The sequence below is a fragment of the Plasmodium coatneyi genome, chromosome 4 (assembly GCF_001680005.1).
Source record: "Plasmodium coatneyi strain Hackeri chromosome 4, complete sequence".
In the NCBI taxonomy this organism is placed as follows: Eukaryota; Apicomplexa; class Aconoidasida; order Haemosporida; family Plasmodiidae; genus Plasmodium; species Plasmodium coatneyi.
The window spans coordinates 723381-748159 of record NC_033559.1 but is presented as its reverse complement, the minus strand read 5'-3'; the positions used below and the strand labels follow the sequence as shown (position 1 = coordinate 748159).

At 41.2% G+C, this 24779-nt stretch overlaps 7 protein-coding genes across 7 annotated transcripts; 4 read left to right on the top strand and 3 right to left on the bottom strand.

The window, feature by feature from the left end:
- On the top strand, positions 1 to 1980 carry PCOAH_00007610 (Uncharacterized protein; the record flags this gene model as incomplete). Its single annotated transcript, XM_020057571.1, has 1 exon — positions 1 to 1980. One exon carries the CDS (start codon positions 1 to 3, stop codon positions 1978 to 1980), a length of 1980 nt encoding a protein of 659 aa, XP_019913307.1.
- A 1230-nt stretch (positions 1981 to 3210) lies between these two features.
- PCOAH_00007600 (Uncharacterized protein) lies at positions 3211 to 4008 on the top strand (the record flags this gene model as incomplete). The annotated part of the gene is made up of 2 exons (XM_020057570.1): positions 3211 to 3496; positions 3752 to 4008. The coding sequence occupies 2 exons, from the start codon at positions 3211 to 3213 to the stop codon at positions 4006 to 4008; spliced, it is 543 nt and encodes a 180-aa protein (XP_019913053.1).
- Positions 4009 to 5336: 1328 nt separating this feature from the next.
- PCOAH_00007590 (Uncharacterized protein) lies at positions 5337 to 7052 on the top strand (the record flags this gene model as incomplete). Its single annotated transcript, XM_020057569.1, has 1 exon — positions 5337 to 7052. One exon carries the CDS (start codon positions 5337 to 5339, stop codon positions 7050 to 7052), a length of 1716 nt encoding a protein of 571 aa, XP_019913252.1.
- Positions 7053 to 7556: 504 nt separating this feature from the next.
- PCOAH_00007580 (Acetyl CoA synthetase) lies at positions 7557 to 10502 on the bottom strand (the record flags this gene model as incomplete). The annotated part of the gene is made up of 1 exon (XM_020057568.1): positions 7557 to 10502. One exon carries the CDS (start codon positions 10500 to 10502, stop codon positions 7557 to 7559), a length of 2946 nt encoding a protein of 981 aa, XP_019913123.1.
- Positions 10503 to 12327: 1825 nt separating this feature from the next.
- On the bottom strand, positions 12328 to 12882 carry PCOAH_00007570 (41-2 protein antigen; the record flags this gene model as incomplete). Its single annotated transcript, XM_020057567.1, has 1 exon — positions 12328 to 12882. One exon carries the CDS (start codon positions 12880 to 12882, stop codon positions 12328 to 12330), a length of 555 nt encoding a protein of 184 aa, XP_019913271.1.
- A 2896-nt stretch (positions 12883 to 15778) lies between these two features.
- Positions 15779 to 17956, top strand: PCOAH_00007560 (DNAJ protein; the record flags this gene model as incomplete). The annotated part of the gene is made up of 2 exons (XM_020057566.1): positions 15779 to 16239; positions 16757 to 17956. 2 exons carry the CDS (start codon positions 16174 to 16176, stop codon positions 17954 to 17956), a joined length of 1266 nt encoding a protein of 421 aa, XP_019913169.1.
- Positions 17957 to 19558: 1602 nt separating this feature from the next.
- PCOAH_00007550 (Uncharacterized protein) lies at positions 19559 to 21637 on the bottom strand (the record flags this gene model as incomplete). Its single annotated transcript, XM_020057565.1, has 1 exon — positions 19559 to 21637. One exon carries the CDS (start codon positions 21635 to 21637, stop codon positions 19559 to 19561), a length of 2079 nt encoding a protein of 692 aa, XP_019913074.1.
- Between the last annotated feature and the right edge of the window lie 3142 nt (positions 21638 to 24779).

The window sequence follows — 24779 nt, the reverse complement described above, 5'->3', positions numbered from 1 at the left end:
ATGGGGAACACATTGGGCGTTGAATGCTCCTATAACCACGTCCGCGTGACGAGCATTCTGGTGAAGGGGAAAATGAGGAATAACCACGAAGGGACAACAAACGGTGGAATTGGTGTAGACGCGTGTCGAGAGATTTCCCACTCGGGTGAGGACACGCAGCCTCAGGTGGGAACGAAGGAACCAATTATTTCTAACAAAACGGGTCATAATTGCATCTCCGGTGAAGGGTCCCAATGCAAATCGGACCCACCCACCCCAAATGGAGAGTACCTCCAAATGCAGAAGGATATATATGCTTACCTGCTAACCATACGACACCTCATTGTGGGTCATCTGCATCTGGTCGTATTATGTCAGGATGGAGAAAAAAACGAACACCTCCAAATTGTGCCATCAAAAATGAGTACCAACATGGAGGAACCATTCTATGCGTATCATCATTTCAAGGAGGCCCAATCGGGGGAAGCGGAAAAGAACAACAAGAAAGACCCACTGCTGGATGAACAAATTATGCAGATTTATTTCTTCACCATAAAGGTGAGCAGCTTGGATGAAGCTCTGGGCAAGTGTCCACACAAGACAATCGCAAACACGGTAATAAATTTCACCGGGAAGAGGAGTGCCTACCTTAGGAGAAAATTTTTTAAGTTAAAAAAAATGAACCACCTGTCCTGTCACGAAGAAGTAAAGTGCATCAACAGCGCAGTTGTTTTTTTGGCAAAATATTATCCGGGCAGTTTGTACAAATTTGTGCGGGAGGATAATACACATAGGGAAGGTACCAAAAAGAGGGAGGAAGAAAATAAGAATTTGCTACGAGAAAAATTCCTGAGCCGAATAGGAGAAGCTCATGATATGTATCCTTATCTCCTCGTCAGTGTAAAGAGAGGGATCACTTACCACTTGGTCAACACAAACAATGTTGTTACGCGCGTTGGCTCATGTTTCATTTCTTACAAAAGTGTTGTCGGCTTGTTCTATTTAATAACGGGGAAGCTTTTCCCCATAGAAAGAATCTGTGAGCTAGCGAAACGTGGGGACAGAAAAACGTTCGACATGTCCGTTGGGGACATTTATGGTACCTCTTACGGCAATGCCGGGTTGAGCAGTGATTTGACTGCCTCGTTCTTTGGCAACGCACAGCACATAGCTGATGTGAAGGGATTGTTTGGACGTTCGCTGGTGCAGGGGGGTGCCTTGGGCGGGGGCGTGGACTCTGACTCCTTCGATAGTGACCTCGATTGTGAATGTGACTGTGCCTACCCGGACACAGCGCAGAAGACACGCACGGCTGTCAGTCCCCCCCTCTTCCACTCTCACAGCGATACGGATGTTCTCCACGAGGGAGGCCTAACCAAGCGGAAAATAAAAAATTGCAGAAAAAAAAATATCCTCATGGTGAACAGGAAATGCCAAAGTGACCCCGAAATGGAGCCAAACGTCTACTCAGAAGTAGGCTGCCGTGAAGGTCGCAAAACAATTGAGCATCTTCAATACGGTGGAAATTTTCGCAGAAAAAACAGTGGGAAGGAAAAAAAATACTCAAAATGTTATGAACAAGTCAGGCGGGAAAATGTGATCAATCGAAATGACTGTGTGGAAGGTAACCCTGGCCAGATTGACCAATCCGATCTGAACAGCAACAATGAGAATAATTACCAAAACGTTCAGATGAACGTTCAGGGGGAAGAGGAAAAACCCAATAAATACGAATGTGACCTATCCAAGTCGTTACTTTCGATCGTAATTTTTAACGCAGCCCAACAGGCCTACATTCACAGCCAAGTATACAACGTTAAGAACGTTTTTTTTTCGGGCTACCTCCTGGACCATTCGACCTGCGTGGGTCTCATGAAAGTGATTGTAAATTTTATGTACCATAATGTGCAGCAGCTCCATTTTTGTACTCTCTCTTCGTACATGAGTAGCTTTGGCAGCGCCCTGCAGTGCCTTCAGCGCTTGCAGCGTCTGCGTTGTTAATCTGCCCTGTCTTTTTGCCCTTTTTTCCTTCTTTGCATCGGCGCATGTTTTGTACACATTCGGGCGTTTTTTCCGAAATTTCACGCAAAATCGCGTTAACCCAATTTTATCAAAAAAAAAAGAAAAACTGCCTGGACAGGTCAAGCTATATTTTGCACCAATTGTCGAGCAGCTGAATGGGATAAATTTTAGTTCAATCACATCCTTCTGACTTTTTTATCTCAATTATTTTGGAACATTTCAGCGCGACACATTTTTGCCATTTTGTGGGGACTGAACCGCTGGGGGAAATTCCCTATTTTTCCTGCAGCCGTTGCAATATACGTTGATTTGTTTTATTTTATTTTATTTTAACATTTTCACTTGCCCATTTCCTTCGCAACGGTTTGCAAAGCAAAATAACGGTATAAAATGAGAGTTGCTGGAAAAACAGGTGCAAACGCAGCGTTCCCTTCATGTTGCAGTTTTTTTGGTGATTTGTTTTGGCGTCCTTCCTAGGTTATTGTTTTCCGTGAGAGTTCCCGCGTTGCACAGTTTAAAGTTCTTGTCTGCGATGATTGGCACAGCAATTTCTTTCCTTTTTCCTTCACCGTTCCGCGTCGAATTTTCCTCGGCGCGCCCCCCACGGCACCTCTTTTCCAACGCACACGTGTGAACATGGGAAATTAAATTACTGTGGTGATTTGTTCCGCACTGCGCCAAAATCGAAAAATCGTGCGACCACGCAGAAAAATGCAAAAAGAGAAAATAATATAAACAATTCCGAGAGACTTCATCGGGAACAAGCAGGCATCCCCCCAAACGAGTATATATGTATAAACATTTTGCATCCGGTTGGACGCATTAAAACATAAAAAAAGGAGAAATAAAAGGAGGAAAAAAGGAAAAAAATAAAAGGAGAAACGCACAGGAGAGAAGCAAAAACACCACAACAGTAAGTTCCCCTCCGCCGCGCGTGTTCATCGAACAGCTATTTTCGTGTGCGTGAAGGCGAAGGCGGTTGTACATACGTTAAACGTCTACGTGTAGATATGCACACGTGTGCTGCTCACTTCATATGCACGCCCTTCCCCCAGCAGGTGTAAGTACGCACAACAGGAGCCCGCGGCAAAGAACGAAAGACCCTGGACCGGGGAAAAATGCGCTCCATTTATTTCAAGGTGAAAAAACAAAATCGAGAAAATTTAAAAAAAAAAAAGAAAAACACATAAATCGATGGCACAAGCAGATATGTATGAATTGAAAAGTATAACGAGTCATACAGAAGAATATGATGGTAATTCCACCACGGAATCGAGGACGATGGACATTGAAGAAGGGAACATTGGAAAGAAGGAATTTAATTATGGAAAAAAAAATAAAATAAAGTCTTATGGCTTTTTTACAGACAACGAAAGCTCATTTCTTGGAACGGGAAAAATGGCACCAGACAAAGACAATCAGAAAAATGCAAAAAATAATGTAAAAATTACAGACATTTTAAACTGCCCATGGGAATTTCATACCAATTTTGTGAGTATGATTTTATTTATAATAGGCAGCACATTTTTTCTTTACCCCAAGTTATACGTAGCTGGCTGTATCATTTTTGCCATAGCATGTGTCATGTGTGTTTATAGCAATGTAATCGGTGCGATGAACGTTGGCTGGGAAAAGAAAAATGAATACATTGGCTATATGTGTTACGTAATTGGGTGTGTTATTTTTATAATAGGCTCAATTTATTGCTGTTTTAAGGAAGACTTTTTTGCAATTATGACCTTCGTTGTAGGTAGTATTTTCTTCCTCATTGGAGCCGCCTTTTTTATTATTGCTATAGATTTTGGCAAGATAAAAAGCGTGGATTATAAGGTTTTCATTGTTTATGTGTCCAACTTAATTGGGGGACTTTTGTTTACGATTGCCAGCATTCTTTTTTTTTACCCCACTTGGTACAATTCAGCTTGTTACATGTACGTCACGGGCAGTTCGCTCTTCACCCTGGCCACGTGGTTCGATTACATCAATTACGTAACCGGTGTGGCCTGATGTGTTTGCACTTTTAGCTGCTTCCCCTTGGCAATGCCCCCTTACATTGGCATATTTTGCCATTCTGCCCGTGGCATGTTTGCATAATTTTGCAGCCACACCTCTCATTTGCCTTTTTTTCTGTGTCTCGTATTCGTCACTGCTTTTCACTTTTATGCTGTCGCGCCGATTCGACAAATGCGCGGCGAAGGGATTTCCCTTGTGTTGTTTCTGCCGCACTGTTCAGCCCCATTCGTTTTAATGTAATTTGAAGATTTGTTGTGTGCTCGAATGTGCATACGTCCTCACGCGCATGTGTGCGCATGTCAGCCACCTTACCCTTCAACAGATCGTCAGTGCGCCTAAAATGGTGCATGTCGAGTGTAGAAAAAATGGTGGGAAGAAGTACACAGAGTGGCCCCTCGTCACTGCGCTTACTTTGCAACATCGCGGGGTGGCTTCTCTTCCTCACCTGTTTTTTCTCCCGTGCACATGTTGTCATCGTATGTTTGTGTGCATTTTACGAAAACGAGTGGAACTTTTTCAACAACCTCAACAAATTATAATTAGTGGATTAACGGTGTTATTGTTTTCCACCCGGTGGTGTACGCCCTTGGGTCAGTTGCGGGCTAGCCGTGGAAGGAGGTTATGAATAGCTAATTCGCCATTTCTATAATTTACACACGTGTGCCATTTTTACCTGCACAAAAAAAAAAAAAAAAAAAAAAAAAAAATCCCACAAAAATAGCTAGCTGAGTAAAGCTGCGTCCACACTGAAGATCCAAGGATGACAAAAAAACTTCACTACACACTGAGGTACATTGGCATTCACGCCGTTTTGCAGGGCGAAAGGGATTATCAAAATTTCACATGGAATGCATTATATGAATGTATAAGAAAATAACAAGTCGGGGGGGTTTCTCACGCGAGCTCGCCCCTGGTGCATACGGAAATATGTGCATTATTGGGTAAGGGGAGGAAAAGGCGGTAGAGCAGGACCGCCAGCATAGAAGTCACGAAACGGTTAAAGTGGCAAATTAGCATGCGTGTACGCTGTGCAATTTTTCTCCTTCGATTATTTAAATATAATGATATGGTGTTCTCATTTGGTCATACGAAATTATCCCCCGTGGTGCTAACACGTGGGGTTTTTAAAGGAGCCACGGGGTAATAAGTATGATCTGGGGTTAGCACAAAGAGGTGAACAGTGGGTATAGCGCTAATCCTACGGCGCATTCTTCCTTTCCGTTGCGAGGGACCCTCCGAAGGGTAGTTAACGCTGTTACAAGCGTACTTCTCTATATCGCAACAACGCTATATTGCCCCTTCTGTGTCGCTTCTCCACCCCGATGGCCACCCTTCCGGGCAGAGTGGGGAGGAGCCTGAAAATCCGAAGAGGGCAGTTCCCCAACTCGCGTAGCTTGAGCTCGTGCAGCAAGGGGGACGCACACCAGCGGCACGCCGTGAATCTGCAACACACACACAGGGAGAGTGACGTATACAGGCAGTATGATCACCTTCTCAACATAGGAAGCAAAACCCCGGAACAGGTGATAAAACTATTAAGTAACATAAATAGGGAGAGGAGATGCGATGCGGAAGTGGTGAAGACGATCACCAACCATGTGTACGATTTTTGTGAAGACTTCTTCCCCCCTCAGTTGGTTAAAATATTAGAAATTTACGCAAAGTTAAAATACTCAAATGAAACCTTACTTGGAGTTGTCTGCAACAGAGTAAACGACCTAGTTAACATTAGGTCTTGTCTAAGGGTAAAAATAATGATCAACATTTACAAGCAATTAAATCTGCACCACCCTGTTGTCAAATCACCACTTATGTGTCAACTGAATAGCAACATAAATGATTACAAAAATGAGTTGGTGTCTATAGTTAAAAATGTGTCCTATCTGTACGTAGATGCAGATACCTGTGCCAATATTATAAACAGAATTTTAACCAACTACGATTATTACGATAAAGATGGGTTCACGATACTTGAGGCATGCAGCAGGTTGGATAACCCGCAGGAGGTACTGATCGATTTGGTAAACAGGAAGGTGAAGCAATTGCACACCAATGGAAGCAGTTGCACCTTCAAAGATTTTGTAAAATTTCTAAGTGCATATAAAAGGCTAGGGTTAAAGGAGAACACATATATACATGACCAGTTTGAGAAAAAAATTAATCACATCAAATTGTTGCCCCCAGAGAATATCTCCTATGTGCTCCTCCTATTATTGTCATCCAAAGTAAGACATGAAGGATTATTCGATTTGGTCATCATCAATATAGAAAATTTCGTGAACAGCAAAAATGAACAATCATCCTTGGAGGAGAAAAATTTGTATGTCGTTCCACAGGGGGAGAAGTGCGGTGGTGAAAACGCACAAAGGAAGTACACCCCACGTAATACTTACAACCCGTACATTCTTCACTTCTTGCCCTTCCACCTGCTCCTACTGACGCTGCTAAATTATGGGGAGAAAAGTACACTCAAGCATCTGCTAAACGTGTGCGTCCTGGATTACCTACATTTGTATGATACATCGTGTTTAATTAAGCTTCTCTATGTGTGCACACTCCTGGCCATGGAGGGGGAAGAGATAAATAAAGGCGCACACTCAGCTGAGCTGGAACAAATTGCACAGGATATTTTCCTATCCCTTCAGTATGTGTATAAAAATGCCACCATCAACGAGATGAAAATATTGTATGACTGTTTTTTATATCACCAAAAGGCTGTTGAAAAAAATCCCAAGTTGGTGAAGTTACACGATGAGCTGTTGCACAGTGAGTGTCTGTCCCTTTTACCATCCTCTTATGATAATTTAAATTTTGAAAATTTAAAAATCATCAGATGTGGTAGTTCGTCTTACTTGCAGGAGAAGACTAACCATAGGATTCATTTTTACCTCAACCGGAATGATTTTTTTTCCTCCGATGTAAGCAGCTATGATGAGTTGCTGCTTAGCGTGAAATTACGCGCGAATATTTTGCACAAGCAATACGGGGGGGCCCACACTGTGCAAATGGTCTACCCTGGGGGAGCAACTGACAGTTGATTCACATCGAATGGGTAACCACCATAGGGGGAAGTACCAACACAATCACGCAGCCCCTGAACCCAGAACGGGATGACCCAAGTTGGGCTTCGTCATATAGGGGTCACTTTTTGGCATGTACTTTTTTTTGTTACATCGATTTGGTTCCCCCTGCGCATTTTTTTTCCACGGCCAGATGGATGGAACCATCCAAAGTGAGTCCGATTAGCCAAATGGACATAATTTAATGTAACTTAGCAAGCGTGGGGGCGAACATCCTGTTATAACCCCCCAACAGGGAACAGTTTGCGTAACTTTTTTACTTTAAAATGGGTAAAGTTGAAAATGTGTGCAGTTTTTTTGACAAGGAGGACGTGTCCCACTTACACTATTCTGTGTCTTTTTTGTTGGCTAGGGATGGGGTGTGTGTCCCAAATGCAGGAACGAACATGCGCTGACGCGGTTTTACGTGCTACATAGGTGCGTAATTGTGTAGCCACTTAACGGTGTAATTACGCTTTCGCATTAGACGCCCGTTTTTGTAGCGCCGACGTAACAGACTATATCCCCCTGCTCGTAGTCCATCGTGTAGGACATGGACTTGAGTTGCTCTGCAAAGGGGGAGTCTTTCTTCAGGTAGACAAAGTTGGAGGTGCAATTTTGCTTGTTCGAAAAAGCATGTAGCTTCTGAATGAGGTGCGTAAAAGTAGTTACATCGGTCGCATAAGTATAGCAGTGGTTGGCGTCTTGTCTCTTTTCTGTTTTTACCAAACCAGTAACTTTGTTGTTTTGCATGTGGAGAATAACGTTGTAAAGGTCGTAGTCCGCATTGCACAGCTCGAAGGCGAACAGCTTCGTTTTGATGCTGTCCTCCGTGGTGAAGAAAAAGGTACTCTGGTGTAACTCTTTCGCATTGTTCTGAAGAAAGGCGTGCATAAGTTTGACATCGTAGGGGTGGATGCTCCTGGTGATGGAAGCGAACTGATTGGATGCGTTCACTGGTGGGGTAGCTTCGCCGTTTTGGTTCTTTTGCCCGGAGGCATCCCCGTCGAAGAAGACCATGTCGACTGGGTACTTCTTCGCAAAGTTGCTGTATAGGGAGTTCTCCTTGGCAGAGTGGAACGTTTCCGCGTTTACATTTTTACGGAGAGTGAATCTAGCGTCCAATGCAACAATGTCACTTCCGGAAACGAATAAAGGATTAATATCACATTCGTTTATGTAAGGAAGGAGATCTAAAATGAGGTCAGAAAAGTTGATAATCTTGTTTATGAGCACTGGCATATCACATTTTTTAAACCTGGAAGATTTTCCCAACAAGGCATGATAAATTTTTGTCTCCTTCATCATGTGATGAGTGTAGGAATAACTCAGCGGCGGAATCAACAGAACATTGTCTTTGAATATTTCTACGTAGGATCCACCAGAGCCGAACATTAAAACAGGTCCAAAGTTCTGATCAAAATAGTATCCTAAAATTAATTCAATTCCATCGTTGGTGTTTATCATAGTCTGGATGGTAACTCCTTTGAATTCACTTTCTAAGTTGTGTTTTTTTACGTTCTCGTGAATTGTTTTATACGACTGAATCAGTTCTTCCTTATTCTTTATGTTAAGGATGACTCCCCCGATGTCCTTCTTATGTGTAATCGTGTCTGAGTAAATTTTCATCGCACAGGGGAAGATTACCTTGGCAGCATTATTTTGTACTTCTTCTAAGGTGTAGAAAACTTCCGTTTGAACCGTTGGTATTCCATAACTTTGGAGAATTTTTTTCGAGTCAAATTCGTTTAAAATGTAGTTTTTATTTTTCAGCGCGTTTTGGATTATTTCCTCTGGGGTACCACTGCCGCTTTGCTGCTTAATGGTTGATTCTTTCTCTCCCACTTGTGAGGAACCCATCTTCATTGTTTCCCCGAAGTGGTGTTTATAAATGATCCCATTGACGTAATGGTTCTGTTCTGCATCTGCCAAGAAGGCGGGGATTTCCTCATACAGGTTCTGAATGTGGATGATATTTTTATACAGCTTCAGCAAATTCTGTGCCGAATGTTCCGGATGAATAAATGTGGGTATGTTGTTCTGATTTAGAAAGTTGGTGGATTCTTCCAGGGATACTCCCCCAAGGTAGTTGCAGAGGAGGAGTTTTCCCTTGTTGGCCATATCATCCTTCACGCTGATGATTTCCTTTGCAGTATTCATGGGTTCAGTAACACTTTGAGGAGACAACAAAATTATGATATTTTTAAACTGTTCATCCTTTAGTAGCGCTTCGATTGTTTTTTTATACAACACTGGGGAAGCATCTCCAAGGATATCCACTGGGTTGGCTTTACTCCATGAAGGGGGTAAAAATGCATCTAGCTTTTTCTTCAAATCGTCATTCAGTTTGGATAAATTTCCATCATTCTTTGTTATGTTATCTACGAGAAGAACCCCTGGACCTCCTGCATTGGTCACTACGCAAACTTCATTTGTCTCTGGATAATTGGAAAGGTTAAGTATTTTACACATGTTAAAAAGTTCTTCAAAATTATCTACAACCAGAACCCCTAATTTTTTCATAGATGCGTAGAATATTTCGTAATTTCCGACCATAGAACCGGTGTGTGAAATTGCTGCTTCTGCCGCTTTGGCTGTTTTTCCGCTCTTTAAGAGGATAATGGGTTTGTACAAACAGACCTTCTTACAGACAGCCATAAATTTATTCATGTCTCCGATGGATTCTACATAGAGCAGGATATACTTCGTATTCTCATCATAAAAGAGGTACTCCACTAGTTCGTAAAACTGCACGTCGCACATAGAACCCACCGAAATGAAGTGCGAAAATCCGATATTATGTTGTAGAGATAGATCTAAAGCAGCTGAACAGATTGCACCACTTTGGGATAATAGTGAAAAATTCCCTTTTAATATTTTATTGTCAGCAAAGGAAGCATTCATATTGTGATACGAGTGGATAATACCTAAACAGTTTGGGCCTATAATTCTGATCCCATTATTTTTTGCTACATCTATGATTTGCTGTTCTAGCTTTATTCCTTCTGAACCCGTTTCCTTAAACCCAGCAGTTACGATTACTACCCCTTTTACATTTTTACTATTCAAATCTTTCATAACACCTAGGACGTGGTTCCTTGGAACGGCTATGACTGCCAAGTCGATATTTTCCTCCGGAACATCTCCAATCGTTTTGTAACTATCTCGGTTGTACACCTTGCTTCCCTTACTGTTAACAAAGTATAACTTGTAAGTTTCTTCTCCCTGCATCAGATTCTTTACGATGGAGTTTCCCACAGAGCCGGCCCTCTCCGTCGCTCCGATCACACCGATACTCTTCGGCTTGAACAGGTAATTTAGGCTGTTCTTGAAGTTCCCTACCTGCTGCACATTTTGGTTGTACCCCACCCACACGCTGTAGTAGTTCCGCAGCGCTGCCAGTTTATTGCTGCGCTTGCTTAGAAACATTTTACGCACGGGGGGGGGCAGCAGAAAAAGTGGGACAGTACGATGTCACCTCCAAAGCGAGCAGCTTTGGAAATCACCAGGTGTGACAGTGTAAAGGTGATAGAAGAAAGTGGCGGGGCGGAAAATACAGCTTCGCAAGCGCAAACACTGTTGAGAGGGGAAAGAAGCAAAAACCAGCTATGCGTAACGAACAAGTTCGTGGTGACACACCTCAGCACGTGTACTGATCTGAACTTCTCCTCCGAATGGGTGGAGCAGCCCTTCTTAACTCTCATGTGTATGCCAACGTGCACAATGCGTGTGCAAGAGGCATTCTCCGTTTTGCCTCCCAGAAGGAGAGAAAAAAAAAGTGCACTGTGTACCGAATGGCCGGCGGAAAAAAGAAAAGGTATACAAAATTGAAAAGAGTATGCAAAATGGAAAACACGCAATCTCCCTTAAATGGCAGCACAAAACTGAGCAGATGGTTATGCCCACTTGCGCGATTAGCTCATGAGAGAGCCCACTTGGGGGTAAGGGGGGTCACTTCGTCTTAAGTAAAACGAACAGGAAAAGGAAAATTTATCCGATGATTTATTTTGGTGCTCATAATTTTTACGTGAAAGAGAAAAATGGGTCCATTTGGCAATATACGCTGTATGGGAATTTTCTCCGTAGGTTTTTTTTTTTTCTCATTCCTTTCTCTTTTTTTTTTTTTTTTTTTTTTACCAATGGTGAGGAGAATGCCCAGATATAAGCGGATATGAATTGCCTAACGAGCAGGTGCATCCCCGGCGAAAGACTCATAGCTTTATAATGCACCATGCACGCAAATTAACAGTTGCGGAATATCCATTTCCGGAAACGGGAGCTGATCTAATTTAAACCAGCCTCGGCAACCTGGCGGGTCCTCTCCGGAGCCCGCCGAAGCTGCATTAGGCATACATATACGCACATAAGTATGTGTGCTCGTATTTATTTTCATACGTATGTGATTTTTTTTTTTTTTTAATTATGCATCCTTTACCCTCAGTTTGGTGGCGGAAGTAAGATACATGTTAAGGCAAATGGAAAATTCCAAAGTTAGGCCGGGGTGGAAGAATTTCATCCTTAGCGAATTATTCTATGGGGAAATGTACCAGAGCAGTGCGCACGGGCTAACTGTGAAGTGGCATAATTTTTTCATTCGTTTTGGAAAAGAGAAAATTGTGTAACGAGTGGAAAATAAGATTTTCGCAAAAAGGAGAGGGGGAAATTATGGGTTTTTTTTTTTTTCCTTTTTTCCAGGTGGGTGTAAATTTTTGGAACCACCCCGTGTGTACGTCCCCCCAACAGGGCTTCACCCCTTCGCTCGCTCTCCCCGATTTATTCCCCAACAGCGGGAATGTTCATACACATATAGGGAACGAATCGAAAAGTTTTTTAACCACGCAGAATAAAAGACAGAATCATGTGTTCTCCTCGTGAAAGGGAGTTTGTTTCCCAAAACTGGGTATACAAGTTTTTGTGCATGGAAAGGAAAAGGGGTTGTCCCTCGGGTGGGTACTCCTATGTAGGTTATGTTCTGCTGCTACTTGTGTAAATGGGTGTCACAAAAGGGGGGGGAAGTTACACTGGGTAACATCGCTAACCATGCGGGTACAACGCTGCGCGCCGAGAATTTACTCAGAGCGGCTGGAGTGAATTTCCGCTGGTATGAAAATACCCATTTGGAAATTTCATCAAAAAAAAAAAAAAAAAAAGCAAAGCAAAGCAAATGTAGCGAAGTGGAGAAGGTGATATGGGAGCCCCTTAACAAAATAAAAAATAAGTTTTTTTTTTTATGTAAACTCCTCCCCCTGTCACATTAGTGACTCTTCTCCCTGTCCACAACCTCCGGATAGAACTTGATAAAAATGGTGGTGTTAAAATTCTTGTCATCCTCATACACCGTGTGTGCCGTCACCTCTGCTTGGAACTCCGAACTGCAGAGCATCCCCTCCACGATGCCAGCTGCGAAGGAAGCGCAGTTTATATTTCCATAATCCTTGGGCACGCTAATAAATCTATTTAGTAAAATATTTTTGTCACAAAGCATGTACTCATAAATGCTATCTTGAGATTTCAGCAAATCTGAGGAATGTTGAAATAGGTACTTCCACAAGTGCTTAGACAGGAAGGTTAGAATGCTTATAATGCTTACACACCTCTTCGTTTTATTCTTATATGGTAGGTATTCGTTTAGCTTATAACCAACTCTTAAGCCCATCTCATGTAGGGAGTCTTCAATTCGATAGCCCCGCTTACTCTTCCATAAACAATACTGCACGATTTCGCTGAACAGAATGCTGAATGCGCTCAGACTGACTTCTTGGGGGGCTCTGTTAAGTTCTAGTTCCACTGCGTTTTTCCCTTTCTCCATTTTGCGATAACGGATTGTGTGTAGCAAAAATATTATGGTGACACTCCTTCGAGGGGGCTCTTTCCAAGTGTGTCCCTGTGATTATGTATCACCCCAACCGGGCTTCTTTCTTCCCTCTATGTTGTTTATATTTGCTACGCAATGTTCAGGCGCGATGTTTCCCTTCCTGGACACAAAAACAGTGCAGCCCCCTCTGCCCTTACTATATGGGGATAACCTAACGAAGGGCAGAACGAAGGGCGGCTAATCGGGAAGCATCTCTCCTTCGCGTGAACAAAAAACAACGACTCCGTTGGCACGCAACTTGTGTGCCCTTTTCAACATAAATTTGCAAAAGTGAAAAAAAAAAGAAATTCTAACTTATTCTTGCCTCCCTGAGCGTGTAATCCATCAGGCGGGCTTCTCCCCAGGGTGCATTTTTTTTCACACTATGCCTTAACTGCACCATGGGTGGAGAGTTTATTAATGTGGGCCCTCCTCACGCTGCCCCATCCGTACACTTCAGCGATCTAATTTTTTTTCCTTCCCCCCACTCGTTATGGAAACAATTTGGCGCATTTCTGGGGAGGGAAAAAAAAAAAAATAGTCACAGCGATTGACAGAGGGGGGCCGAGGATTCCTTACTTACACACACAATCTGTTAACCTGTATGTAATCACTTTTTGAACACTTTTAAAAATAGTTTTCTTTTTCGCCTGAACAAGTTAGGCTAAATTATCAAGACGGCGACGCCTCTAATAATAGCGTCACTACAAGGCAGCCTAACGAAATGCCAGCACACCAGAATTAGCCTTTTCCATTCCGCAAATTGGCTGCTTCGCAGTTGGTAAAAGAGCTAACCTGCGCCACTGTATCACTTCTGCGTGTGCCCTATTGTTGGAGACACGTATAAGAACACATGCACCTTCCAAATTAGGGAAAAATGCACGACGGATTAAATCTCAGCATGATGGTTATTCTATGGAGAAATAGCTGAGAGGTTTTCCACTCAAGCGGAGCGCCTTCCGCATGGTCCGTCTGCCTTCCCCCTTTAACTGACCAACTTTTATTGCGTATAGAATTGAGCAAATGTGTAAGGTGGCATTTATAAAGCACAAAAGTTGGACGGTACCCATGTCCGCTTATTCAATTTTGTTACGTGAATGATAAGAGGTTGGAATAAAAAAAAGAAAAAATTCACCACTTTTTTTTTACCAACGTGGTGTACAACTCGGATAGGGAGGTTGAATGGACATCATCTATATGTCTGTTCATTTGGGAAGAACACGGTAATGAGTAGAATTTTTCTTTTTTCGACCAGGAGCACAGTCGAAATGTGCCATCCACTTATGGGGGTGGTTGCGGAACAGAACAGGTGTGTAAAAGAGAGTCGTTTAAGTGCACTGAACAAATTTGGACGTTACTCCAAAGCGGTTCCCACTTGGTGCCCTCGCCACTTTGTATTTAACTATACGTATGGAGGTATGCCCCTATCCGTCTCTTGTGTACCCTTCACAAGGGTGTAACCCATGGAATGCACCCCCGATAAGTAGGAAGTCACCACTTGTGATGAACAAAGTACGGGGATACGCGTGCCTACACCCGGGGTGCTACTTTTACCATTCGTTTCTTTTTCGAGTAAAAGAAATGCACACATATGTGACTACCTTCCCTTTCGCTAAACCTTTTTTTTTCTTTTTTTTTTTTTTATCATACACAAGTTGTGCATACGTACGTGCAGTAGTGCCGCTTAATACAGAAAAATTGGAACTTTTTGATCGGAAAAGTGCTGAAGGAAGGTAACCTTTCGCATGCCTCAGAGAACATATGGTGTGAACAAAGCTGCTAACGTGGTGGCAAACATGACCACGGACGACGCAGCATATGTTGCCTGGTGACACGGAAAAAGAGGTCTATTTCCATCAAAGGGGTGCTTTTTTCAGTGACATACAAAACTCCCCAATTGGGACTTGATCACAAGGGGGCGGGCCCATGCAACTGCAAATTTTTTTTTCCAGCGTACGAAGTGGCGAACAGAAAAATAAAAGAAGTTGGTACAAGGGCAATTAACCATGCGCTCATATACAGGCACGCGAGCGCGCTATTAACACATACACGAGATGAATACATATGTATTCATATTTGCCCATTTGATTGCGTGGCTCTTGCTATTGTGCCTGCTTTATGCACACAAGTTGTCGTCAAAAGAATGAAGGTCCACGCGTAGCTTCCTTCCTCAGCGCTTTTAAAAGAATCCACCGTGACTTTTACATAATACACGCATTCGAAATGTACATATACATACTTACAGAGTTGCATCAGCATAAGGGGCGCTATAAATATGTAGCATAATATGAAGTGGCCAAAAAAAAAAAAAAAAAATAAATAAGCCCATGTGTTTTTCCTAGTTGAAGCATACATAAGTGTATGGAATGGTACATATATATCCACTAATGTTCCTTCGTCAACCTATCCACCCCGCCGCGGGCATACTTTACTTTATTTCTGTGTTTCTATGCACGTGCAAACGTCTCTTGCCATTTATAACAAGCCTACTACTTACTACTAAATGCTACTACTACATGGGCGAAAACGCCAGGGGGGGAGAGGGGCTTTTAAAAAAAAAAATAAATGGCCACCGATGCAGCTGCAACATGCACTTTTTTCGAAATAGCCATGAACCTTAAATGGTAAGAAAAAAAAATAAAAAAAAATAAAAAAATAAATAATTAAAGCAAGAAAAGGAAAAACCAAAGGAGGGGAAAAAATTAAAGAGTAAAAATGTTCACGTATACTGCATAAGCCATTGTTGATGCCAGCCTACCAGCGCCCACATCATTTAGCATATTACGCATATGTAGCACGTGCATATATATACATACGTACAATGTTATTATTAGCAAGGGAACCCCTCCACATGCGTAAATAGCACATACATAAGCTTACGTGAACGAACATAAATACATAAGGGTACATACATACATTTCAAGTGTACATGCGTTACATGCTTATTTGTATACGAACACAAACGCGAACACGTACCATATGTGAGCAGAGCTAAATTAAAAAAAAAGGAGAAAAAAACGCGCGACCAAAAAGAAACCCTTAAAAGAAGGAAGAAGAAGAAAAACGTACATCCATGCATCCTACGAAAAAAAAAAAAAAAAATTGCGTTAACATCTTCTCCTGAAAAATACGGCCATACGAATTGAGTGCCACATAACTCAGAGAGTTATCATTTGTAGAGTTTCCCAAAGCTGATAATTTTACAAAAACTACAGTTCACATCCCCTACATTTAAGAAAGTGAAAAATGTTTTTCTCTTCTGGTTTCCCCTTTGATTCTATGGGCGGGCAACAAACCCGTAGGAAAAGAGAAGTAAGCAAGAGCGGAATGAGTGGCAGAGAGGAGCTGTGAAGGCGCCCAGTGGGGGATATGGAAGCACGCCTTTGTACATACTTGGAAACATGTTTCCTTTTACCAAGTTACCCACACCCCTTCGTATATGAAAACATGTACAGACATGTAACCACACGTCCAGCTGCGCCGCAGCCCGCGCGCACAAGTTTCGCTAACATGTGCCATGCTGTGCACGAACAGAGGGGGAAACAACACGTTGTGTGGCGAGCTCGCCCTTAAGACTGTGCATGTGGAAAAGTTAAATGTGCCTATGCCAACACGGATCTGCCACATTGCTGCGCTGCCGATTTGTTCTTTTCCGCATTTAAGAACGAGCTCCCTTTTTTTTGTGCACACAACGAATGGAAAACACCGCACTGCAGTGGAACGAAGGAATAGCTAGCTGAAAAAAAAAAAAAAAATAAAATAAAATAAAACGCCTGAACAGTTCATACAAAATTGCTTTTTTTTTTATTATTTTCGCCCCTCCGTTCAGGTGAACAATTCAAAATATTACGAAGTTTTGAATTTAAAAAAAAACTGCACCACAGATGAAGTAAAAAAAGCGTACAGAAAATTAGCCATAATACATCACCCAGATAAGGGAGGAGATCCAGAGAAATTTAAAGAAATCTCGAGGGCATACGAAGTTCTGTCTGATGAGGAAAAAAGGAAATTGTACGACGAGTACGGAGAGGAAGGTCTCGAAAATGGAGAACAGCCAACCGAAGCAACCGATCTGTTTGACTTCATACTGAATGCAGGAAAGGGAAAGAAAAAGAGAGGAGAAGATATTGTGAGCGAAGTGAAGGTAACTCTGGAGCAACTATACAACGGAGCGACCAAAAAATTAGCCATAAGTAAAGATGTTATATGTGCCAATTGTGAAGGTCATGGTGGACCAAAGGATGCCAAAGTGGACTGCAAGCAATGCAACGGAAGAGGAACTAAGACCTACATGAGGTATCACTCCAGTGTATTACACCAGACGGAAGTAACCTGCAATGGATGTAGAGGAAAGGGAAAAATATTTAACGAAAAGGATAAGTGTGCAAATTGTAAAGGAGGATGCGTTTTAAAGACAAGAAAAATTATCGAAGTGTATATTCCAAAGGGAGCCCCAAATAAACATAAAATTGTATTCAATGGGGAGGCAGACGAAAAACCAAATGTAATTACAGGAAATCTTGTGGTCATACTGAATGAGAAGCCACATCAGCTATTCAGAAGAGAAGGAGTCGATTTGTTTATCTCACATAAAATCTCCTTGTACGAATCGTTAACCGGTTTTGTTGCAGAGATTGTGCACTTGGATGAGAGGAAAATTTTAGTCGACTGTACAAACTCTGGATTTGTGAGACATGGAGATATTAGGGAAATAGCGGAAGAAGGAATGCCAACGTATAAGGATCCATTTAAAAAGGGAAACCTATACATTACCTTCGAGGTGGAGTACCCCATGGATTTAATCATAACAAATAAGGAGAAGGAAATTTTGAAAATTTTAAAAAAACAAAATGAAATTGAAAAGAAATACGATTTGGAAAATAGCGAATGTGAAGTTGTCACATGCCAGACGGTCGACAAGGAATATCTGAAACAGAGACTGAGCAAGCAGCAACAGCAGGAAGCCTACGATGACGAAGATCATCAACCCGAGATGGAGGGTCAGAGAGTCGCCTGCGCGCAGCAATGAGAGGGCTTCCCCAAAGCATCGCGGTTAGCGCAAACTGCGTGGAACATTCCTCATCAAGAGGGATACATAACTATGGCACAATTTTATAAAAGGGAGAAGAAAAATAAAAGTGGCCCAGCAGAATTAATCAAACGAATCAGGTCAAAGCAAAGAGTGACCTTTTTATACTGAATTTAGTAAACCCTAGAAAGGGGAAAGCAGAGGCCATCACCACACGAGCAGATGCCCAATTTTAACTAAGACAATTTACGTGCAGGAAGTGAAAAGCGAAACAGATGCGTACTTCGTCGCATTGCTCCACTTTTTCGCTAACCATGCAGAAGAGGCGCCACAACTCTATTTTAAATGCAGCGTGTGTTTGAGATACCTCCCCTTCGGTAGAACTCTGAGGAAGGATTTGCAGTTGTAACGAAGTGTGCTCACCTTTTTCCCTTGCCCAATTTTTGGCGTCACGCATGTGTTGTGCCGTGTATGTGTACGTTCTCAGGAACGTGGGCATGCATTTTTGTACCTATGCACATATAGGCGCGCACGTAGAAATGTAAAACGAAGCCGGAATTACACCCACACATGAGCAGCAACTGCGAGAGCGACGAAGCGATTCGATTGAAGGGAACAGTGCGTATTTGTGCCCGGAGGAAGAACAGTTAAATATTCATCGCATATTTTCTTTTTTTTGGTTTTTTGCATAACTGGTTTAACTTTTGTGGCTGGAAGGCTAAATTAAATTATTTTATTTTTTTTATTTATTATTATTTTTTTTTTTTCCCATCCAAATTGTATATGACCCCACGCGTGCACGAATGCACGTGTGAAAAACGCTTATATATAAGCATCTGCACATGCGCCTTCACATGTGCGTGTGTCCATGTGTGCTTATGCATAAATGTGTACACTCCATACACGTACATATAAGAACAGCGCTTTTCTCATTTTCGCATCCTTTATAATCACGCATATATAAATATTTACCTCAAATTTTAAAGGAGCTTCATATCATATAATTAGTATTGAAATGGAAAAAATATGCGGCGAGATGGAGCTATATCCCCCTGCTTTTGCCGCAGAACGTGTGGTTTGTTTGGGATATGGGTGGACCGAACATGAGCGAATGGCAGTTTTGCCCCCTTCACAATTTTGTGAAAGTTTTTTTTTATATTGGGGAGGATCCATTCCCCGTTACGTTAATTTTAGGTTGGTCACTCTTAAGGGTGATTACAAAACATAGCTATACCCCCTCTGAGCAGACCCCCAACGTGAATGATACCAACACGATGGATGCAGCGGCAAATTCTCATATATTCGTCCCTTCCCCAAATAGTAAGATCAATTTAGTTGATTTGACGGAAGGGAGAAAATTTCATCGTTGAGGTAAAGTCAAAAGGTGTTTCTATTTGCTACGTTTTTCCAAAGAGGAAAAAAAGGGATGCATTAGGATGGTACACGATTTGAGAACATATTTTACACGGTGGGGTATTTTGCCGCGCGATGAGGCCGGGGCTTCCAGAAACGCCCCCACCTTTGTTTGTGGGAAGCTACTTAACAGATGCAAATTGCAATACACATGGTAGGGTTCTCCCCTATTTTGGTGGGGTAATATTGCTACGGTTCGTCCCCCTCGGCGTTCTCTTCTGCCTCCCCCGGTGGGGCGCTGTCCTCCGTTTGTGTATTCTTCTTCTTTTTGTTCTTCTTCTTCGACGTCGTCGTCTTCTTTTCCTTCTCCTGCACGAAGTTGGCACCCGGTGGTTTGGGTTTGCTTAGTTTTTGTGTTGGCTTCTTAGCATTCATGAACCCACTTAAAATTGCGCTCGCAGTGGCGGATGTTCCAGGAGCACGGTAAACGCCAGTTTTCTTCGAATCGATACCTAGCTGCTTATGGATGTATAGTTGCTTATTCGAATTTTCCATGTAAATTCCCAACGAGGCATCTGATTCGCAAAAATTAATCTTATTAAAAGGGAGAATAGTAACATTGTATAATTCTTCAAAGTTAATTCTACTAACGATGAAACCATCGTGGGTGAATATTTTCAAATGATTATCCACTCGAAGTCTTGGGTGGGTAGTTGCTGTGAGGAAATGTTTCCCATCGTTAAAGAATTCACATAGGACTGCACAGGATGCTTTCGTTTTGGTGACTTCCTTTTTTGTGGAGGTGTTCCACAAAGTGATGTCTCCACTTAAGTTCCCAAACCCACCTGTTAGAAGCAACTTTTCTGAACAATTCAACCTTAAGGTGTTAAATTTATGCCTTCCAAAGGAATGCGCTACGTTAGCACATTTGTCATACAGAACAATTTCTGCAGGAATGTCTCCTTTGCAAACATAAAATTTATTTTGATTGTAGGACCAAATGCAGTCATAGATTTGTCCACGATCGGTCATTATGTTCACCTCGCTAAATTTAGTCGTGTCGATAAAAAATAAATTGCTCAATCCATAGTAATACTGCTTCTCCTTATCCACCTGTGTGTGTACATTTAACAACACCGCAGTGGCATTTTTGTTCCATTTAAGCTTCATCTCATCGGAGTTGAAAAAACTCTTCGAATAAACATGGTTACCTAAATCAGACGATTTGAAAAGCTTAAAAACGGAAGGCTTACCTTTACTGCCCCTTTCGTACGTCGCGATGAACGCTTCTCCTCCTCCTTTTTTATTACTTTGCTCAGGGGACACATCAAAAAATTCCAAATTCTCTAGGGTCAGTTTACTCACGTACGATGAAAAGTTGTTCTCCTTATATACATAAATAGTGTTGTTGATGCGAATGGCACAAATAGATTCACTCTCGATCCATTTGTAAAAGGGCCACATCTTGCTGCTGTAACTTTTGAGCGTGTCCACACGCACGGGAATCTTCTCATCAGGGTTATCATCCCGCTGAAAACTATCACCATACTCATTGTTGCTGTTATCCTCTGTGTTGTTGCCATGCACGGACATTTGCTTCCCATCTGTGTTCGGCGTTTTTTTGGGGAATTTGCTGTACTTTTCATTGGGTGTTTTTTCATCCGCGCAGTGGCTACCATCCCCGACGGCCCCATCACATTTCTTTTTTTTATTCTTCTTTCCAGCTGCTTTGCCAATTCTATACACGAACAAATTATGTGGTGATACCTCCGGTTTATATTGGCAGTACAACACCAGGTGGCTATCCTTGGGGCTGCTACAAATTGCCTTTATGGGCGTCTTTGCCCTGATTTGGAATGAGGAGGATGCCTCTCCCCTATTCGTGTCATCATCCCCGTGTAGTAGGTCGATCATTTCTGCCACGTTCAAGTTGGACTTCTTCACCAGAATAATTTTTTTATAATCATTTGTGCAAGTGGCGACTTCCACATCATCAAATTCTTTATAAATGCGAATACCTCGATTAATTACAAAATCATTGTTGAATTTGTTGTTTCCCGTTTTTTTTACTTGTGTTGGGGGTTGTACCGTTCCATTGTTTTTGGTTGTTTGCTTCCCATCTGTGCATTCACCTTTAACGCATTCGCGTTTGGCACTTTCGCTGGGCAGTGGCACACCATTTTCTTCGCTTCGCTTGATCTGCTCTTCTATATCATCAACTATGCGGCCGCTGAAGCGAACATCGTATTCATAAATTGTTGCTTTGTTTTTGCTCACCGCAAGGAAGAACAGATTGTTGTTACTATTACTCGCTTCTGTTGATTTCATTGTGTTGGAGATGTAGTAGTTATTCCAGCCGGATTTTTCGGCTATGGTTCTCACCGCGCGTGCAGACAATCCAGTGGACGGTTCCGCTCCCCGGCTTTGCGCAAGGAAAGTCCCCTCCACGGAAGCTATGAAGAGCTTCTTAGCGGATTTGTTTGCGGCGTTGTTAGTGGACTGCCGGTAATCTACCAATAGGCTGCGCAACACGTTCTCCGTGATGTAGGAACGCCTTCCCAGGCAATGTTCGTAGCCTTTCTCCCCTCCTTTTTTATCCCCGTTTAAGAGGGACGGTGATAAACCTTTGAATTCTTTGTTCTTCCAAATTTTAGAGGAAGGAGAAACTCCAACCGAAGCGCGAAAAGGAAAAAAAAAAAAAAAAAAAAACTGTAACAAGTAGAAGAGTTTAGAAGATAAGGGGGGGAGTAGCAGAAGTTGCGAAATTATTATATTTTTTTTTTTTTTTTTTATTTATTCATTTATTTATTCTCTTTCTAAACGATTATGTTAATTCTGCACCCTATGCTGTTTTGCTTTGCGTCGCCTTGCCTTATGCTATATGGTATGCTGTGGCATTTCTTTCTTTTATTTCTTTTTTTTTTTCTTCTATTATTCTTTTCCTTCCTCCTTTCTGCTCTTTTTTTTCTCTTTTACTTTTTTCGTTTTTCCTTTTTTCTTCCTTACATCTTTCCCATTTTCCCCTTCATCCTTCACCATCTCCTTTCTTCCTTTTTTTGCGTGAACCCTGCGGGTGCATCCTTGTTAGATTTTTATCCTTGTCGCTTGACCGACATTCGAGGAGTTTTCACCCTCCCTAAGGAGCGCTCGACGCCCCTTCTAAAGCAATGGTTGATTCTTTTGTCTGCGAGGAGATTTTCCTCTGAAAATACCCTTCATTACTTTAAACACCAGACTATATTGTTGTTCTTATACCTCAAAACAGATAAACACCAGACCATATGGCTATTCTCATACCCTTAAAAAGACTAAATACCAGGCCACATCATTGTCCTTATACCCTAAAACTGTAATCTTAAGTGTGAAATCGTACACTCACCTCTAAAATGCGAAATCCTGCACACATACGCTACAATGCGAAATCCTACACACACACAGCCTAAAATGCGAAATCCTACATACACACAGCCTAAAATGCGAAATCCTACATACACACAGCCTAAAATGCGAATTCCTACACAAACACACCCCTAAAATGCGAATTCCTACATACATACACCCCTAAAATGAGAAATCCTACATACACACCCTAAAATGTGAAAATTTACACTCCTTTACTCATTCATTCACTTCTCTCCTTTTTTTTTTTTTTTTTCTAATATTATCAATTAATTCAATTTAATTTTTTTTTTTTTTTGTTCTGCCAGTTTGTCCTTATCATTTTATTTTTTTCCATTCACACACATGGGACATGTTAAAATTTGTACAATTCTTCTTTTTAAGACACTTTTTTGCGGAGGAGGAGCGCATGTGATGCTGGTGGGTTAGAAATGGACTCTTTGCGCAAAAAAGAAAGCAGTAAAAGACCCCCTTTATTTAGCAGTAAGCCAAGGCCCCTTTTTTATTTTGAAGACATGGTCATTTTGCACATTATATGAACTGTGCATCTAAAAGGTGTTAACACAAGAGTGGGTGTCATATACTTTGCGCTGTGTTGTACGTATTCATTTTATGAAATAAACGGAAAAAAAAAGTATCCCCTCCTTTTTTGGACAATTACTTCTTTGCAATTTTTTCAGTGACAAATTTTATATTAGTGCATTATTTTTTTTTCTTGCAACTTTTTCACAATTCTCTGTGACAAATTTATATTAGGGCAATTCTTTTTTTTTTTTTAACAAATTTTCTTTGACCAATTTATATTAGGGCAATTTTTTTTGGACAATTTCCCTTACAATTTTTTTATTTTGGGGGCAATTTTTTCTGTGTAACAAATTTATTGGGACAAATTTATATTACGGCATTTCTTCTTTTTTGGTGCAATTTTTTCTCTGTAACAAATTTATATATTAGGGCATTTTTTTTTGACAATTTTTTTTTTTTCGGTGCAATTTTTTGTCTGTGACAAAATTTATATTAGGGCAATTTTTTTTTCTTTTTTTGGACAATTTTTTTGACAATGTTTTTTTTTTTTCTTTTTATGCACCCTTCCGGGTGCACATACACCCCTAAATTATTAAACAACAGGCCATATTGTTGTTCTTACAACCTGAAACCCTGAACCACAGGTATGAAATCCTACACATACACCCTAAAATGCGAAATATTACACACACCTCCCCCCATTGATTCATTCACCTTTATTTTTTCTTTTTTTTTTTTTCCTTTTTTTTCTGTGACGAATTTATATTAGGGCTTCTTTTTTTTTTAGGACAATTTTTTTGGACAATTTTTTTTTTTTTTTTTCGCAAAGAGTCGATTTCTACCCCCCACGAGTACATCACATGTATCACAACACACGCTTCTCCTCCTACTCCGAAAAAAAAAAAGAGAGTGTTTCTTCCAAAAAAAAAAAAAAAAAAGCAAAAAAAAAAAATAAAGGAACAAAGAGAAGATGTCATTCTGTTCTATACACACTGTATATAAACTCCGCGCTCATTCATGTTCCCTCCCAAGGGCACTACATTCAATGATTTAAGCTATGGTAACTAATATTTCTCTTTCCCCGTGTGTTTTTTCTTCTAGGAGATTCATCATACATTGTAGAATTGTCTACTGATTCTGTTGAATAACGTGTAGAAGTGTCCATTGAGTCCAATGCTGTTGAAGCTACTGTTGAGGCATTGTCTGTTAGAGTATCGAAGTTGTGCTGGGCGGATCTTTTTTTTCTATTTTTTCCAGAGGAGTTTTTTATCCCAGAGAATAATGAAGTGTACTGTACAGAAAAAAAGAATAGGGAAAAAAAAGAGCAATGGTGAGGGGTCAGAATATGTGTTATATGTATTCCCCACATATATATATACAACACACAGCACAGTTCAATTAATATGTATGTGTGTGTGTATATATTGTATTTGTATGTATACATACACTTTTTCAAATAGAGAACACAAACAAACAAACAAAAAAACACAACAACAAAAAAAAGGAAAAATATAGTAAGTAATGAATATGTTATTATTTGTACTCC